At 36.9% G+C, this 20,440-nt stretch overlaps 1 protein-coding gene and 1 long non-coding RNA gene across 8 annotated transcripts in view; one reads left to right on the top strand and one right to left on the bottom strand.

Moving 5' to 3' along the window:
• Positions 1-8,381: 8,381 nt before the first annotated feature.
• On the bottom strand, positions 8,382-11,377 carry LOC103448174 (early nodulin-like protein 18). The gene is made up of 2 exons (XM_008387430.3): positions 10,906-11,377; positions 8,382-9,183 (listed from the first exon to the last, which is right to left on the bottom strand). The coding sequence occupies exons 1-2, from the start codon at positions 11,201-11,203 to the stop codon at positions 8,636-8,638; spliced, it is 846 nt and encodes a 281-aa protein (XP_008385652.3). The 5' UTR covers positions 11,204-11,377; the 3' UTR covers positions 8,382-8,635.
• A 5,479-nt stretch (positions 11,378-16,856) lies between these two features.
• Positions 16,857-20,440, top strand: part of LOC139189096 (uncharacterized) — a 30,893-nt gene continuing 27,309 nt past the window's right edge. The window contains exons 1-4 of one of the 7 annotated variants that reach the window (XR_011572600.1): positions 16,857-17,131; positions 17,308-17,445; positions 18,065-18,122; positions 19,034-19,331. This is a non-coding gene — a long non-coding RNA (uncharacterized lncRNA). Of the gene's footprint in view, positions 17,132-17,307; positions 17,446-18,031; positions 18,123-19,033; positions 19,336-20,440 lie in introns of those variants that run through there. The other 6 variants (XR_011572601.1, XR_011572603.1, XR_011572606.1 and 3 more) reach the window with 6 other exon arrangements.

Here is a 20,440-nt window from a genome sequence, read left to right as displayed (position 1 = left end):
ATTCCTAACACATGTGTTTGGATTTATATGACACTTGAAAATTAGAATTGCAGCTTTTCTTGACCGCAGATGACCTAACCGACAAAGGTTCGTTGGGAAACCATCGTGACAGTAGATTTTCAAGACCCTTTGGATATTTGTGACACTTTGAAATTTGGACTTTTGACCATGCCTGTAGGTTTAACTGACGAAAGTCCATTGCAAAAATTGTGACAGCCCGTCCCTAATTTTAAGAGTTTTTAAAGTTTAATAAAGGATTTTACAAAAATGCCCTTTTAGGCACGCGCATTATTAGAGGTTAATCATTGTGTCGTGCCATCTAAGATTTGTTTTCTTGACATATCCTCGTAGTACTCGTCGCTACGAAAGCGTGGGCGCAGACGGTTCGTGATTTGGAGTTATAACGAAAAAGATTTTAAAGTTTAAAGTTTGGGCATTTTATGAATTTTATTATAAAAATTTTGGTGTGCCATTTGGATGGCCCAGATTAAAGGAAATCTAAAATGGACGGCTTGGATGTAAGGGAAAGAAAATAAAAGTAAAAAGATGAAGGAAGGCTTTGTGTGTGTGTGTGTGTGTGTGTGTGCGTGACTGGTGAAGAAAAAGAAGAAGAAGAGATTGGGCATAACTGCCCAACCAGAGGAAGAGCAGGAGCTCCGGGAGAGAAAGGAGAGAGAGCTGAGCGAATAGAGAGAAGAGAGAGAGAAGCCCAACCAATCGGAACAGAGGAAAGGAGGAAAGGAGGGAGAGAGTGCCGCGGGGGATCAGCCGGATCCCCTTGGCCTGTTCTTGACCCGGTTGGCACCCATGCCTATTTTCGATGATTTTCACTCGTTTTTCCTGTGAATTGCTTCAAGAAACCTCATGGGAAACACTCTAGGAGCCTTCCTCTATCCATTCCATCTCAAAATTTGAGAGATTTGGCTTTGGAAATGGAGAAAATCGCAAGAAGGGGGTGCAGTGGCTTTGGCTTCGAATCACCCAATCCCGAAGCAATTCCTTCCAATTGTTACCACCCATAGCATCCTCTTGAGGCCTAGAACAAAGCCCAAGCATTGGTTGGGACGGCGGAATTGATTTAAGGACGAATTGGAACTCACCCATTTCTAGGGTTCTTCACGGGTTTGATGGAATTGGAGCATTTCCAGGCCAAATTGGCCTTGGCCACAAGTATAAAGTTTACTCTACTCATTGAGATCTTCATTTCTATAAATTTTGGTAATTTTTGGAAATAGTTGGATTTTCCGGCGAGCCGGGGCGACCCGTGCGGCGGTGTGTGGCCAGTGGCCCGCCAATGTCATTCTTAGCATGTGTTTAATGTTCTAGGTTCAGTTTTGGTAATTGATTGACGTAAATTGAGTAATTGAACCTAAGTTCATTACGATTCGTGGTTAGGTGAAAATGTGAATTGACGATCCGACCGTTGGATCATTACCAAACTTTGATACGTTGTAATACGTAATTTTTGAGGATTATAGGAACTTACGGATTGGGAATCCGATTTACGGATCTTCCGGAATTGGAGTTGTAAGTAGAATGTTAACCATCACTTGGTTTTGACAATTGACGGAGATCCGACCGTTGGATGGTAAGGAAATTTTAAGATGTTGTTCTAGAGATATATTGTGGACCTCTGGAAGTTATGGATTGGAAATCTGAGTTGCAGATCTTCCGGATCGAACTACGTAGTGACGTGTTTTATATAAGTTATATATTCTATCGATCTGATTTCTGAGGTTTGATTTGATGATTGTTCTAGGCGCCGATCGTCATGACGTCTTGATGTGTTGTGCTAGGGAGTTGTAGGGCAAACTCCAGATGAGTGGGCAGTTCTTTCTGTTTATACCTATATACTACTGATTTTTCCCAGAAATTGAATATAAATGAAATTATGTTTTAAAATGTCGTGCATGCATATTATATGAAATATATGAGTTAGTATTTGATGCATATATGTGAAATGGTGTTGTGGACGCACAGGTGAGTATCAGGTGAGTTTTATGTTCATATGTTTTTATTGATGATGTGAATTGTGTTGAGAGCTCATAACCTGCACCCTTGGTGTTAGTGCTTATATTATTCACCCCGCACCACACGCTCACCTTGGATCCAAGTAGGTGCATGTCGAACAGACCATTAGAGGTGGTTCCAACATGTCGAACAGACCATTAGAGGTGGTTCCGACATGTCGTATAGACCATTAAAGGTGGTTCCGACTTGTAGGTGACTTTAGATTATTATACAGCTGTTGATGAGCGAAGCACTAGAGCATATTCTTACACCATTCTTGTCGTACAGACTACTTCAGGTAGTTCCGATTTATGTGCAGAGTAGTGCCGTACAGATCACAGTGGTGACTTCGGTTGGATTGGATATTGAGCTATAGAATTAACCATACAGGACAGCTACAGGGTCTCCGGTTGATTCCTTATTTCACCTGTTATATTGATGCATCCTTATCATGTTTTGAAGCAGAGCATGGCATATTTCTTGAAAAGTGTTAAAGACTTGTGATTTGGATTATTTACTGTTATATATGGTTATATATATACTATTTTTCTGGGAAAGTATACGGGTTTTACAGCGAGGGGTTAGCGTTTTGATAATGAGATGATTTTCGAAAAACTTTGTTTTACTGACCCACTCAACTTTGTTTTGCGCCCCTTCAGGTTCAAGATAGCAGAGCTTTGGTGGCCACGAGGAATCCAACGGTGTTCTGACAGAATTCACAAAAGTAGGATTCACCATCAGGTGTTACATCTTAATAATTGTATCTTTAAAGCTTCTGAACTGTGTAAATAGTTACATCACTCTCACGTGACTGCCAGCATGCCCTCCTTCGGGACGGGGTGTGTCAAAAATAGATACAATACTTTGGAAAGAAATTAATAAATTCTACATACACTTACGAAACTTTTTATAGAATATTAAAACGTGAAGTGATTCAATTTCTACCATTATTATGTTATGATATTCCTTATTCCTATCGAATTGGATACCATAATACGAGTAGAATTGGATCGTGCAAAACCAGTTTTGTAGAATTTGTTTCCTCTTCTATATCATGGATTCCAAAACACTTAGTCTTTTTTCTACACTTTCATTAAGTAAAATGCAAATTTTTGTGAACAAAAACTAGAATCCTTTACAAAATATTGAGAAATTTTAAAAAACAATTATATGATACTGGCCAATGTTGTGATACAAGACAAATCTAATTTTGTAATACCTAATGCATTTGTTAGGAATTACAAAACATTTAAAATAAAATCTCGGCTGTGAACTCACTAGGAAATACTTTTAAAACCAATTCTGCATGAGCATTACAAACAGGGCTGAGCCTTTTTTCTTGAACAACCCAGCCTTATGATTTAGGGCTTTTTGTCCATTAGAGTAGTATCCTCTCCATGTTCTTCTACATGCAAGAAATCCAAGCAACTTATGTTCACCACCTTCTTCGACCTTATAGTGGTATCCTTACTGTTGGAAATGTGCCCTAAAACCAATCATATGATGATACTTTACGGACATTTCACATGTTAAACTAATCTAGTTTAATATCAAGGGCAAAGATTATTGTTTAAGCCGTCTCATATAAATGTTATATGCTTAAACAATAAGTCCAAGGAATATGTAATTAGGAGAATGTGATTTAAACAAGTTAGATTACTGAGACCATTCTCTTTCGTATACATATCCTAAACGTTCATGATCATAGGATTGCCAATTGGGCATTGACAGTCCGTTAAGATCAATACATGTTATGTCTTCTCTTAGTGAGAGTGACTAGTCTCGAGTCATTGGTGTGATTGACACCAAGACAAGCATGTAGGTGCTCAATAACGAATGAGTCCACTGAACACGATCAACGAGGAGTTCTCATACTCATGTCACATGAGAACTCATGGTTGGGATAATGCAAAGTAGTTCTTTGACCTGAGGCATCATAGTTGTCTTGTGGTTAAGTCCTTGATCTTTGATTATGTCAAAGTCACTCCATCAGGAGGGTGTCCACGGCATAGTTGGGGTTAAGCCACTTAGCCATGGAGGCAAGTGAATGCGCAACAATGGATCTCTAACCTTCAAACTATTTGAGGGAGAATGCTCTATGATATGATTAAGAATCTCTGGCCAGAGTATGAATGAGATTTAGGAAGTCATTCCAAATCACATTCAAGGTAATCATATAAGTAAATGAATCACATTGGATAGTAGACATGATTAAACTATCAAACCAAACAATGTGGTCAAGAGTATTGTATTAGAGAAAGACCGTATTGCATTGTAATCCTAAACTGAATAGGTTCTCCACTTCTTCTTATTAGCTTGGGTAACCATGACATACTGCTAGGTGTCACTCATGGTTTGTGGAAGCCCTAAACGTGTATAATCACTAAAGGGAGAATTGAAAGTAAGTTTCAATTCACAATCGATTTGAAAGTGTTCTAATCGCCCACTGCCTCGCTAAAAGGAACCTAATGGATCGTACACCATGTAAGGCAGAGATTGAAGAAACAATGGAGATGAGTAAGAATAATTAAATGGTTTAATTATTTATGGCAAGGATTAATTAATATGTTAATTAATCAAACAAATCAAGTTCATTAAAAGACCACGGGTTAGTTTTGGGCCTCAAGGCCCAATGGGCTTCGAACGTCAAGCCCATTGACTTAAGTTGTATGACAACTTAATGACAAATAATTCACAAAGGCCTTAAAAGCCCAATGAAACCCTATGGCCGGCCATTTAGTTAAAGGAGTGGGTTTTGGACTTAATTACAAGTTTGCCACTCAAATGAATGTAGGTATAAATATGACTTTATAGCCAAAATTCATTAAGGGTTTTTTTTTTAGAAAAGAGAGAACACAAAGCTCTCCTTTCTCTCTAAAGAGGCCGGCCACCCTTGGAGGGATTAGCTAGTAATCTTTCTCCTCCAAGGTCACTCATCTCTTCTTCACATCTTACCTTGGTGTAGAGACTTAGAGGTTCTCAATTTTGGGAACTTGGAGAAACCTATTCTTCCATCTAAATCCATGGATCTAAGAAGCAAGGAATGAAGGCCCTATCTCTTGGGTGATTATCCTTTGCTTTTGCAAAGACGAATCTACAAAGGTATAAATTTCTCAACTCACTTAATTTTGAGTTGAGTCTTGGTTCACCTAACTACTAGGCTTTGAATTTCATGGTTAATGTTTTGTTTTTAAGTGCATACAAGCATGATTCCGCCTTTAATTTGTTAATTGCATGTTATAGATGTTGCTTAAATGAACATGTTTTTCACAAAATTTCCTTCACTCACCATGTTCTTACACTTTACGGTTTGGGTAGTAGGTGCAGTGGGTCTTGAACCAAAGAAGAATGGGAGAAGGGAGAAAGACGAATAGGAAGGCACGGAGTAGAAAGAGGAAAATCAAGGTATAAAGGAGAAAAAGGAAGAGGAAGGCATAGACTTATAAATTGATGACTAAAGGTTTACTCGACGAACGCCTCTGTCTGACAATTCTTCACTAAACGTCGAGCAAATTTCATGGCAGTGGATGGTTATTACACATCACTAGTAGACTTTTGACCACCGATAGTAGACCTACCCGACGAACCTCTCTATCATGTAAACTTTACCTGACCGACGATCAGCTAATTTGTTGGTTAAATATTCCCCTCTTCGCGCCAAAAGTTGACTCGACAACGTTTTTCTTAACCTACGAACTATGTTCATCCAAAATAATTGTTACTCGGACATCTTTACCCTTTGGTTTTTTATTCACTCAATTCTTTATTTTTCCAACCCAAAGCAAGCAAGGTTCTAAAAAACGCTAGGCGCTAGTCAGGCGGCGGGCTGGCGTCTAGCACCTAGGCAGCAAGGTGGGGTTTAGGCAGGTGCCTAGGCAGCCTAGACGGATTTAGATAAATTTCTTGTATATCTTGTAAATAAGTGTATACTAACACTTACAAAAAATTATACTTGTATGAAATCCCTGAATAAGATAGTAAAAGAATTGTAAAATGCGTATCTAACAAGTCCAAAAAATCAATAGCACTTGATGCTATGAACTGATAGCTTGACAATCTATGTTTTTTAATGAGAAAAAAAATTAATAGCAATTGAATGGACTGATAGCCCTTTTACTTTAAGAAAATTCAAGATGCTAGCTGTCCAAACTTGAATGGACAAAAACAAAAAAAATAAAAAATAAATAAATAGTTTAAAAGTGATCACGTGGGTGTGGAAGGAAGAGAGAGAAACTAATTTTCTCTCATCTTCTTCCTCTTCGCAAGAACACGGGCCAAATGCATGAACTCCAGAAAAACTAGAACACAGACCAGAAGCATTCATCATTTCTCAAGTTCAAACACATAAAAAATTGAAATTCCCAGACCGCTAGGCCACCCAATCACCCGCCTAGGCCGCCCAAGGGCTGCTCAGGCCGCCTCGGCGCCCGCCTAATTTCTATCCCAATTTTGCATTAATCCCGATGGTTGGCCACTGCCCAGCGCCTAGGTGGCCGTTTAGGCCGATTTTTAGAACATTGGAAGCAAGGAGAAGAAAGGACACAAAAATAGAAGCAGGTAACTCGAAATCAAATTATGAAAGAAATATTTTGTTGCAATCAATATAGTAATAAATAATAAGTAATATAATGATTTCTAACTATATGTATAATTTTTAATTGCCGTACAATATTTCATTTTTAGTTAAGTATCTTGTATGATATTGTTGCCCCAACCACTACATTTCCATTCTATTATTAATTTAATTTGAGCATGAGCCCACGTAAACATATTCAATCAACCCAATATGTTGACCGACTTCGCCCTATCAGAGCAATTCCACCGGGACTTGCTTTGCCCAGCCCCCAGCACAAAAAACAGCCTGGCCCTCAGTGAAATTGCTCCAGCCCACAAAGTTGCCTGGCACCCAGCCCATGCCAGGCAACAGCCCAGCCCAATTTTGACAGACCAAGAAGCTGGCCTATTTGGCTGGCGCGTGCACGACAAGCGCGCCTGGGCGCGAGTAGCCGACAGGCTGCAGAGGGGCTGTCAGCCCACTTGTGTTCCGGATCCCATCAGTGACGTGGCATGCTCATAGCCGTTGGATTTCCAACGGCTAGTTTTTCTAGACCGTTGGATTTCCAACGGTAAAAGAAATTTAAATTTTACTTTTAAAATAGACCGTCCGATCACAGATCAACGGTCTACGTTAATTAACTAAATTAAAATTTATTAAAAAATACAGAAAAAATATTAAAAAATACAGAAAATTTTAAAAAATTTATTTATTTATTCTATAAATACCTAACTCTCATCTTCCACCTTATACCACATTTCAATATTTTCTACACTTTCTACCAAAGCTTTCATATACTTTTTGTGTGAAAAAAAAATACCAAAAAGCTTGTGGTTGAAGAATAAAGTGTATTTGATGAGTTTATGTAATTTCATTTTAGTGTGTTTTTTTTATAGTTTATTTGATGAGTATGTAATTTTATTTTAGTGTGTATTTTTTTTTAAAGTTTATTTGAAATTTTATCTTAAATTGGTTAAAAATCTTATCCAAAATAAACTTTAAAAAAAAAAAACACACCAAAAAAATGCGCTGGATGCCAGCGCATTTTTTTAGGGGTGGAGATGTCTTGGCCTATTACTGTTCACTCCAGTTTATTACTGTTCACTTGAGTGGATAAATGCGCTGGGTGCTGGCGCAAAGTCCTTAAGGGTGGAATTGCTCTCAACTGAATTACCTGTCGGATAAATACTTGTTAACTGACGAAATTCTTCCGTTGAGCATAATTTGGTAGGGCAACCCGTAATTTTTGCTAGTGATATTATATGTTTATTTATTTATTTCCTTGTGTATTTAATTATAAAAATTAAATTAATTCAATTATATATGCCTAGAAACACAACAAATATATAATCAAACATGAATGCACAGCAAAGACCTCGCGGTGCATTCACAAATTCTTTCTCTTCTTTGCTCTCCTTTTCGTGCAAATTCTATACAACCACCTAGAAAATCAAAAGAAATAAAATGATGGAACTCGATCGGTCAGACTCTTATCTCTCTCTCTCTGCCTTTCCACCGTTTGAACTTCAAGTTGGGTTCGAGTTGCAGCTTCAAGTACGTACGAAAGCAAGATAACTAGGTTCAAATTTAAATTGATGCGGAATCATCCCAATCCATTTGGTTTCCGTTTGATACGAACCAAAACTTGAAATTCCCCAAAATAACAGAGAATTAACAATGTAATAACGGGAGAGGCTTCTCGGGGGAGAAAGATCTTGAGATCAGTAGTCCTTCCACCGTCGTCAGATAGAACGAAGTGGATATGAACAGGGTGTTAACAGAGCAATAGTAGGGTACTAATGAATATCTCACGAAGTTAATACGGAACCAACATTGCTTCATATTTTATTAAAAGAATATCGTTGTCACACTCTTTTTAACTTTTACACGCTCCAGATCTAGTATATTCAGCTTGTTAACGTACAATAAAAATAAAAATAAACCAAAAACAAAAGAAAGCACGCACAGTACACAGTGTACACACACAGCGGAAATCAACCGATAAGTAAAAATGAATATTCAAAGTCTCAAAGATATATAAAAACTAGGAATAAATTATCAGCTAGCAAATCACCAAAGGCAGCAGTAGAGAAACCCTAACAACATGAAAACCCTAAATAGCATCCCGTGATTGTGCTTCACACAAAGTGATCCAGATGAATCTTTATCATGATCGCCAGTGGCAGTGTCATCCGCTTTGGGATGGTCGAAACTGGCAGGAACAAGTGTATCCGGGACAGAACCATCATCACTGCCGTCACCACCTGGAGATGGGGACCCGCCGGGACTGCTTGCTGTTGCTGGACCTGGGGACTGGTCCTGTGTGGGTGTGGTTGGGCTTTGTAAACTCTTTGGCAACCCTTGTCCGTGAGTGACGCTGATCTTAAAGTGCTGCCCGTTCTTGCATTGGCCGCCATCATAATCCCCTGAAAAGAAATAGTTCATCCCTTGTTTTACCAAAGGCACTGCCACTGACACCTCGCGTACTGCCGTGTTTGACGGGTCAGCTGCCGACCATTGCATTGTGTCGTTTTCTAGAGCATCGTCGTAATCGCACAGCTTGTATGTCGTCAAGTTATATGTTTGCACAACTGAGTGGTTGGTGTCCGTATTAAAAACTGCATAACAATCACATCTATAATCAACTCTTCAGTAAGTAAATATAAAGCTGAACGAAGCTAAGTTAACTAAAGAAGCATACGTCGCTTTTTCAAAACCAAGTTCAAACAACCTCTTCGTAAACTAGTTTAGACTGAAGTATAATTTATAATGTTACTCAAATAAAAGAAACTTCAACAAAATTAATACATATACATATTATTTCCCCAAGCGAAAGCAATCAAAGGTTTTTGGTTCTTGGTCTTCATATTTGCCAGAATATAATATTCTTCAGGTATTATACATCATATATAGCAGTTGCAGGGCACTGACTAATTAAATGTTTTAAATAAGTATACCTATGTACATGCGTCAGCTCTAGATTACCAATGGCAGTGGAGAAATAATAAGGCTGTCCAGTTGCACAACCTATAAAACGTCCTGTCTTTACTTGCCGACAAGCCGAATTATTAGCCTTAAAAATATATACACACACGAATATAATAATTTAGGTAATGTTAAGGAGATTAAATTTGTAGACAAAATTTACAAAATAAATAATATGTCATCATTAGAAATGAGCACAGTTATCAATAGTTAAGTAATAATTCAAATACCAATTTACATGTTATTTAATTTTTAAAATTTTATCTAAAAATTTAATCTTCTAACATTATCCTAATAATTTATGCAACTCCAATCCTTTATTGGAAATTGGAAACAGAATAAATTAATAGGTTTTGACCCGTTGGGGGATAATCAAAAGAATTGAAAAGAAACAGAAGAAAATGGTAGCTGTATTCTAATGCATGTTCCATGTGATGAGTTGGATAGTTAGTAGGGAAAGGGCCAAGCGTCGGCGGTGGTAGCTTTGGCTACACGTGAAGTACACATGGTTTGACAGAAAAGTCCGTGCACTTGATTGGAGTACACTAGACATTATGGGTTTGTTGTGGATATTATGCTCTTCTTTCTATCTTTCTTAATGTTTCTCTCTTTGAACTTTAGCTTTTCCACTAACGTCAATGCTGTTCTGGGAAAAAGCAACGTGATTACATACTTGATGAGGGAATTACACTACTGCTTAATTAAGTTATTATTATTAACACACAGATTAGCAGAATATTTAAAAAAATTAAAAAAGAAGGAATATTACTGTACAACACCTCAAATTCTTTAATTTCCAAACACGAAATTTGGACAAATTAAACCAGGAAGTAGCTCAAGGATACTCAAGAAATGATTAACGCATCCATGAATGTCTTTTTATTAATAATCGATTGTAGAGACATGCAGAATAAACATAATTTGGGAATGATGATATACTTTCGAAGCATTAATAACAATCATTCTATAATTATCAATGTGTGTTAGAAAAAGAGAAAAAAACAATTGTAAACAGTTTGGAAATTTGAAATTAGCTAACAATCGACATCCATGGAAACCAAAATAAAAAAATCTTTTTGATTAACTTCAAGTATTTTTCTTTTCTTTTTGGATATGAATTAATTGTAAATAATTACAATTCAAGGACTAATAATAGCAATTTTCTTTGCCAAAGGTTAACATTAATGGGTTAAGTAGTCCACTGCTAAGAAGAAGGGAAATCGATAGAGATCGAACTCGCAACATAGCGTTAAAACGTAATTTGCGACTGATCGCAATTGATATTAACATAATATTATCGATCGAAGGAGCAAAAAATGAAAGAAACTGATGGATAGTAATGAAAGGAAGCTTACTGAGAAAATCTCCCAAGCTGAATGTCTTGGCGGCAACCCATTTCTGATAGTTCACAGATTCATACCAACCGGAAGAGTCACCCACTGTATAATTCTTGTAAGCTTCAACACCCGATATTCCTGAAAACGAAGGAATAACAAGAGGAAGAAGAAGAAGAAGGAGGAGGAGAAAACACAAGCTAGTGTACTTGCTCCGTAGTAATGGTTCCATTGTTTTTTGGTTGGAGTTTGTGAAAACTGAAAACAGAGAGAGGGGATATTGAAGAATAAAGGGCATCAACTGTATATGTATATACATGTAATGTATGGATGCTGCCAGCTAGCTATAGCTAGCTACCCAGCAATTGGTGCGTATTATGTTTACGTTTACCCCTACTTTTTATTGGAATTACCAAAACGGTCTCTCTTTCCTTCCTGTCGGTTCCAGTATGAAGTCTCAGAGTAATGTATAGTGTGATCTCGTCTCGTTCACTCAACATCTCTTGTGATAAAATTATATATCAAAGTTTTTTTTTATAATGAAATTAGGTTTCACAACTGGTGTGCTGATTGTTGCATACAAGTTGAGAATATGACCCCTCTATTAAATGTTGACAAAACATAACTCATGTTTCCAATCAAATAAAATAGTCGTGTGTGATTGAATAATAAATGATAATGCAAGTTTTGTAGTTTGATTGCTTGCATTATTTATAAGAAAATATTATTCACACTTATTTTTATTTTTTATATACTTATTTTAATTGCGATCATTTGATTAAATTGATTAAAAAAAATTAATGGTAAAAAATTAATAAACGTGTGTGGAAGATCAAAATAAGTGTGTAAATAACACTATCTTATTATATAGCTCAAATTTGGTCTTGATCTGATTTATGTATTATTGTTGACTTTAAAAATTACAAAGTTTGTGTGGTCTGCAGGCTGAGTAATTAAGATCTAATTACATCTTCAGTTGCTTGAATGTTGATGTGGACGTGCCAATTAGATGCAGAGCTCGATTGGGCAAATACCTTTTTTTTATAATTATTTTATAAAATTTTACTTTTATTAACGGGAGAGAGTTCGATACTATTACATTAATTTAGAGGAAGGTAAGAGTTTCAAACCCGGGACGTAGATAGAAACCTAATATCTTATCTACTAGGATTTTTTTTTTTGGCTAAATTGGATTAATGGTCCCCGTAGTGAGAGGGTAATCGAAAGATAGCTCTCGTGGTGAAAAAAAATCGGATTTAAACCCTCGTGGTGAAGTCCGTTAGGATTTAAGCCCAAAACTAACATTTATGCGAACTCTCCGTTAACCCAAAATTAACAATCCCACCTTTCCCCCAAAGATTTCATTGGATTTTAAAACCACGAAGTCTGCTACGTTCAATCTCAATTTGTCCTGCATTTTTCTCCTTGCGTCGTATTTGAATAGCTGCAACCTCAATCTTTTGATTAGAAAAGCAGAAGAAGAAAGAAAAATTGTGTGAGCGTTTAGATAGATAGTGCAATCAAAGTAGCAACATTCTTACCATCAAATAAATGGCACCAAAAAAATCCAAATTCATCCTCCCATCCAAAAGAGAAACCCATTTTCATGTTTCTTCAATCTCCATAGACGCATGAAAGAAGAAACCCATTTCCCTGTAAATGAATACCACTACGTATTTTGGATTTTCATCGTCAATTTTCTCCTCCTATTGTTTATAATTGTAATATTCATTTTCTTTTTACTTTTTGCGAGCAAAAAATCATAATTCTTGTGTAATCTGACAACTGAAGGATCTTCTTTGGAATCATTTTTTCTCAAATGGGCATAGTTAGGGAATTCATTGATTAATGGACAAAAGATCTTTGAATGGAATCGAAGCATGTATCAACGAATTCATAGCCTTGGATGACTGAGGTTTTTTCTCTTTTGGTTATGAAGGTTGAATGGGTTAACAGATGAGGAAGATGTTAATTTTAGACTTAAATCCTAACAGAGTCCACCACGAGAGTTTAAATCAGAATTTTTTCACCACGACAACTATCTTCTGATTACCTTCCTAGCACAGGAACCATTAATCCAATTTAGCGTTTTTTTTTATTTATCAAATATCGATATTGCATCACAGGCGGTTGGGCAAATAACTTGAATGTGGTGATGTGATAAATATGCAGCTAACTTCTAAATCGATTCCAGTCTTCAAACAGATCGCAATCTTCGAAGGGATCCAAAATGCCCAGCATCTACAATCTCTCCTTGTTCTCTCTGATCCTTTGGTCCCTGAACTGCTTGTTGAAGCCCTGCGCTTTTATGAACAGAACGGTTTTCAAGCCCGAAAAAGAGGGAAGGGAGGGATGGGTGGAGAAAAAGAGGGAGGGAGAGGGAGAATTTTCGATCTGGGTTTCGAGAGGGAGAGGGGAGGGATGGGACGGAGAGAAAGAGGGAGGGAGAGAAAGAAGTTTCGATTGGGGTTTCAAGAAGAAAAGGGGAGGGATGAGACGGAGAACAGAGGGAGAGAGAGAAGTTTCGATCTGGGTTTCGAGCAGGAAATGGGAGAGATGGGACGAAGAACAGAGGGAGGGAAAGGGAGAAGCTTCGAGGGAGAGGAAGAGGTTTGTTGAAAAAGGAAAAAAAATTAGTAATATAATAATATTATCTTTTTATCAATTTTTAATACCAATTGCTCTAACAATTTATTTTAAGGAAAACTAATGAAAAAGGCTTGAAAACTTTGAATTTTAACCAAAAACCATGTTATAAGTTTATTTAATGGTTAGGACAAATCCAACATCAAACAAGCCCAATAAAACTAGCCCAAGTAATGAGTTTCCAGTTTTGCCCTTGACAGCAAACCTTTGCCGTTTAATCACTCTCCCCCTTTTTGGAAATCTTCGCCCAGTCTCTATTTCTCGATCTTTCTTTCTCTCTTTCTCGATCTCTCCATCTAATCTTGATCTCTTCTTTGCACAGAAACAATACCTCCATTTTTGCAATCGAATCGGATCGAATTTTTCTCTCTCCCTCTCGACCTAGTCACTTTTTCATTTTCAATTTAATTAGAATTCCACCATTTTTAAATCAATTGAATTGATCGAATCCAATAAGAACAAGCGAGCTTCAGCATCAGCAGGTATGCATACCGCATATGGACTGTTAAGATTTGATTTCATATGGACTGGCATGCATCAGCAGGCATGCATACACAAGCGAGGTTTCCAATGTTGAGATTTGCAGGTTGGTTAACATTTGATTTCATATGGATTTACTGTTGTAGCTATTAGCTAGAAAAACAATATGTGGAAAGTATAAACTAAAGGTTTTAGTTTTTGGTGAATTATTTTCTAAAATTTTTGTAGTAGTTGAAGTTTGGCAATCATTGTTTTATATTTGAACTTATTATACGAAGACAAATTCGTACTACTACTATTGAAGGCTTGGAGTTTATTCTATGTAGTTTTTTGGAGTTTGAATGTGCCCTTTCATTTGTTTTTGTGTGTATTTTGGATGAATGTGGACAAACTTGTCATATGCAGTTTTTGTATCTGCAGCACTAGAAGGACTCAAGGTTCATTTGTTTGAAAAAAATGTGTAAAATAGCAAATTTGGGGTTGGATAAGAGAACTAGGTTGTTAATTTGGCAAAGTATCAGATATAAAATCATTATATTTCTTCATTTTCTTACCATACAAATATTGTTTATGATTTGGACAATGTTGTTCAATTCTATATGCCTAGGTTTTTCTGAATATTATGGTGTGAACCAAAAGCCACACAAAGACAAGTTCATGGTTGTCTGAGAAAGTGAAGATAACGCTTTATGTTCATTCTTACAAGACAATGTTTCTGGTTAGCATATTGCAGCAAATCATGATGTCCGTTATTTACAAGACAATGGTTGTTTTCATTTGCAAAACCTCCTCTTTTCTTTCTTTTTTGTCAATTCAATGGAGGCATCAGAGAATTGTTGTGTGAAGGTGGCTCTGCAGTCTGCACATTAGATCGGTTATCGGCGATAAACTATTTATCAAATTGAACTATTTATCAAATTGAACTATTTATCAAAGTGAACTAGAAAACCACATTTTTTTACCAAAACAAACTAAATTATTTATCAAACTGAACTAGAAAATCATACATTTTTACCAAAGTAAACTGAACTATTTATCAAACTAAACCACACTTTTTTACCAAAGCAAATTGAACTATTTATAAAATTGAACTATTTATCAAAGTGAACCATTTATCAAACCAAACCACATTTTTTTACAAAAGAAAACTGAACTATTTATCTAACTAAACCACATTTTTTTACCGAGCAAACTGAACTATTTATCAAAGTGAACTATTTATCCAAGTAAACTAGAAAACCACATTTTTTTACCAAAGCAAACTGAACTATTTATCAAACAAAACCACATTTTTTTAACAAAGCAAACTGAACTATTTATCAAATTAAACTAGAAAACCACACATTTTTACCAAAACAAACTGAACTATTTATCAAACTGAACCATAAATTTTTACCAAAGTAAACTGAACTATTTATCAAAGTGAACTAGAAAACCACACGTTTTTACCAAAACAAACTGAACCATACTTTTTTACCAAACAAACTGAACTATTTATCAAAGTTAAGTAGAAAACCACACTTTTTTACCAAAACAAACTGAACTATTTATCAAACTAAACTATTTATCAAAGTTAAGTAGAAAACCACACTTTTTTACCAAAGCAAACTGAACTATTTATCAAACTGAACTATTTATCAAAGTGAACTAGAAAACCACACTTTTTTAACAAAGCAAACTGAACTATTTATCAAACTAAACTAGAAAACCACACTTTTTCACCAAAGCAAATTGAACTATTTATAAAATTGAACTATTTATCAAAGTGAACCATTTATCAAACCAAACCACATTTTTTACAAAAGCAAACTGAACTATTTATCAAACTGAACTAGAAAACCACACTTTTTTACTAAAACAAATTGAACTATTTATCTAACTAAACTACATTTTTTTTTTACCAAAACAAACTGAACTATTTATCAAAGTGAACTATTTATCAAAGTAAACTAGAAAACCACATCTTTTTACCAAAGAAAACTAGAAAACCACATCTTTTTACCAAAGCAAACTGAACTATTTATCAAACTAAACCACACTTTTTTACCAAAGCAAACTAAACTATTTATCAAAGTAAACTAAAAAACCACAACTTTTTACCAAAACAAACTGAACTATTTATCAAACCAAACCATATTTTTTTACAAAAGCAAACTGAACTATTTATCAAACTAAACTAGAAAACCACACTTTTTTACCAAAGTAAACTAAATTATTTATCTAATTAAACAAAATTTTTTACCAAAGCAAACTGAACTATTTATCAAACTGAACTATTTATCAAAGTGAACTATTGTTTGGACCCAAATTTACACCATCGGCCCATGTAATCAAGGCCGTTGAGTAAGCGTAGTTCTCAACCGTCGGATGGAAAAGTGGAGGTAATTTTTATTGTTAAAGGATAATATTATGGTTTTTATCATAATATTTATCGTTTAAAAAAAAATGCCTTATTAGTTTCTTATACGGGATAAGAAGATGCAAATTATATTTCTAAAGCAAGTAATGCAGTTTGTGACAGCCCGTCCCTAATTTTAAGAATTTTTAAAGTTTTAATAAAGGATTTTACAAAAATGCCCTTTGAGGCACGCACATCATTCGAGGTTAATCGTTGTGTCGTGCCATCTAAGATTTGTTTTCTTGACATATCCTCGTAGTACTCGTCGTTACGGACGCGTGGGCGCAGACGGTTCGTGATTTGGAGTTATATCGAAGAAGTTATTAACGTTTGAAATTTGGAATTTTAAGGAATTATAATTTTAGTAAAATATAGAAATTCTTTTATGAAATTGGACGGTCCATATTTATTGATGAATGAAATGGATGGCTGGGATGAGGGAAAGGTTTTTGGTGTGTGTATGTGTATGAGAAGAAGAAACAGAAAACAGAAAAGAAGAAGAGACTGGGCAGAAATGCCCAATCGGAGAAGAAGAAGATGAGAGTGAACCAGAAGAAGGGAGAGGAAGAAGCTGACCAATCAGGGGAAGGAAAGGAGGGAAAGGAGGGAGAGTGGTGCACGGGGGAACAGGAGGAATGGGTCACCCTTGACCCGCGCGACCCAAGCTTCCAAATCGGCGGGTTTTCGCCGTTTTCGTCCAATTTTCCGACGAATTGAGTCAAGGTACCACTCCTAATCATCATCTAGGCCTTCCCTCTTCACGTTTCACCCCAAGAATCATTGAATTTCGTTGTGATTTCGCGAAGAACACCCCTACGGGTGCCGCGACCCTTTTGTTTAAATTCTCCAAATTTTGAAATGTTTTCTTTCAATTACTAACACCTTTAGCATTCCTTTAGGACCTAGAACAAAGCCCAAGAGGTAATTGAGGCGTTGGAACAAGTTTGAAGGTCGAATTGGAAACACCCAAATTCTAGGGTTCTTCACGGTTTTGGTGAAATTGAAGCACTTCCAGGCCAAATTGGCCTTGGTCTCAGGTATGAAAGTTGTTCTACTCATTGAGATCTTCAAATCTGCAAATTTTGGTAATTTTTGGAAATAGTTGAATTTTCCGGCGAGCCGGGGGCGGCCAACCGCCACCCGCGGCGGCCCGCGCGGCGGCGCGTGGCCAATGGCCCGCCAATGTCATTATTAGCTTGTGATTAAGGTTCTAGGTTCTGTTTTGATAATTGATGGACGTAAATTGAATAATTGAACCTAAGTTGGTTACGATTCGTGGTTAGGTGAAAATGTGAATTGACGATCCGACCGTTGGATCGTCATCAAACTTTGATACGTTGTAATACGTAATATTTGAGGATTATAGGAACTTACGGATTGGGAATCCGATATACGGATCTTCCGGAATTGAAGTTGTAAGTTCATAAAATAGAATGTTAACCGTCACTTAGTTTTGGAAATTGACGAAGATCCGACCGTTGGATGGTAATGAAATTTTAGGATGTTGTCCTAGAGGTATATTATGGACCTCTGGAAGTTACGGATTTGAAATCTGAATTGCAGATCATCCGGATCGAACTACGTAGTGACGTGTCTTATATAAGTTATGTATTCTATCGGCAGAATTTCTGAGGTTGGATTTGATTGTTGTTCTAGGCGCTAATCGTCATGACGCCTTAATGTACGGTGCTAGGGAGTTGTGGGCGAACTCCAGGTGAGTGGGCAGTTTTGTTTTCGTATTACCTATATACTATTGTTTTTCCCAGAAAAATGCTTTTATGCGAAATTATGTTTTGAAAATGCCATGCATAGAATTATTTGGAAAATGTGAATTTCATATGAGTTATATGATTGATATATGATGCATACATGTTGCATGGTGCTGTGGAGGCACAGGTAAGTCAGGTGAGTTCGTTTATTCATTGAATTGTTGTTGTTGAGATGTTTGAGCTCATAATCTGCACTCTAGGTGTTAGTGCTTATATTATTCACCACACCGCACGCTCGCCTTGGATCCAAGTAGGTGGATGTCGTACAGACCATGTAAGGGTTCCGACATGCCAGTCGTACAGACCATTAGAGGGGTTCCGACTGGTGGGTGACCTTAGATATGCGCGCTGATGATATGATGAGAGAAGCACTAGAGCGTATTTTTACACCTTTCATCGTATAGACTACCTTACGTAGTTCCGAGTGATGTGCAGAGTAGGGCCGTATAGGTCACTGTGGTGACTCCGGCTTAGTGAGATATTGAGCTATTGAATTAATCGTATAGGACCAACTGCAGGGTCTCCGATTGATTCCTTATTTCACCTGATTTATATTTTGATTTATGGCATGGCATGTTTTTCTTGAAAAATGTTAAAGATTTGGGATTCAAGCTTTGAGATTTCATATGGTTATATATATATATATATATATATATATATATATATATATATATATTTCTGAAAAGTGTTAAAGGTTTGAGATTTGAGATTTTTGCTTATATATATGTTTATATATACGCTATTTTCTGGGAAAGTATACAGGTTTTACGGTGAGGGGTTAGAAATGTTTTAAATGAAAAGTTTTCGAAAAACTTTGTTTTACTGACCCACTCAATTTTGTTTTGCGCCCCTCCAGGTTCAAGTTAGCAGAGCTTTGGTGGCCACGAGGAATCCAACGGTGTTCTGACAGAATTCACAAAAGTAGGACTCACCCTCGGGTGTGTTATCTTAGTAATTGGAAATTTTTTTTTAAAGCTTCCGAACTGTGTAAATGGTTACGTCACTCTCACGTGACGGCCAGCACGCCCTCCTTCGGGACGGGGTGTGTCACAGTTGAATTTGATTTGGGACTCTGAGAGTTTGGACGCGTGGTGGATTGGAGCATCAAAGCATTTTATCAAGAGTCTTAATATATTGTGGCATTGATTGGCAAACGGATATTGATTGGCAGAGAAGATTAACACATGCATTTAAATAGGATGCCAAGATGCGTAATCAACAGAGTCAACTCCACGTGTGCTTGGAGTTGGTTAGCCGTGCATGCAGGATGTGGTATATTTCAAATTAAAGATGCTTATCAGCATAAAGATATATGCTAATAATTGGTACATGCTATTAATTAGCACGTGGTGGTGTCGTGCTAGTAAGTGATAAGGCATAGCAATCTTTTGTTTTGCATGAAATTGTTATGCAAGAGGAAACATCGGTATTGACAGCAGTTGTACAACACGACGGCCATCGAGATGATAGTCCTATAAATACGAGACGCGTAGAAAACAGGAGCCTCTCCAATTTCAACACACAAAAACTGCCCTGCGCAAACTCTCTCAACAACTTTGAGATTTTTTATTTTCTCTTTTCGCTGACACATCTTCCGTTGGCATCAACAGCGCTGTGAAAGCAACCGGTGATATCTTAAGTCGGCATAGATAGCTCTGTCACCGTAGAATCAGCCGTTCTCGCAGCATCTTCCGTTGGCATCAACAGCACTGCGGCGAGGACAGTTGATTACCTATCCAAGTCTCGGTCGAGAAGGATTTCTGAATCCTTATTGGTCGAGGTCATCTCATCAGCCTTCTCGGCAAAGTGAGGTGTTACAGTTATTACATTCGGCACATTGAAAGCCGAATTTGATATTGAACTTCGTAAGAATAGTAACCTTGTCTTCAGGTTCGAGAGCCCAAGAGGCCGAGACGTGTTCCTTTCTCGGCCGCAATCGCAAGACGCAGAAGTCAGCCGCGCACCCAACGCAACATCAACAAATTTACTCCTCGGCCGAGCTCGGCCGACGAGTTGGCACGCCCCGCATTCACTGAAGGACGTAGTTAGCTTATTAATTACTCGGCCTGCGCGCCACGTAGGCTTTGTAGTTTCTAGGGTCAACAACTATTTATCAAAATAAACTAGAAAAGCACATTTTTTTACCAAAGCAAACTGAACTATTTATCAAAGTGAACCAGAAAACAATACTTTTTTTACCAAAACAAATTGAACTATTTATCAAACTAAACCACACTTTTTTACCAAAACAAACTGAACTATT

Source organism: Malus domestica, chromosome 11, assembly GCF_042453785.1.
Source record: "Malus domestica chromosome 11, GDT2T_hap1".
Classification (NCBI taxonomy): domain Eukaryota; kingdom Viridiplantae; phylum Streptophyta; class Magnoliopsida; order Rosales; family Rosaceae; genus Malus; species Malus domestica.
This window is presented reverse-complemented; position numbering and strand designations above follow the sequence as displayed.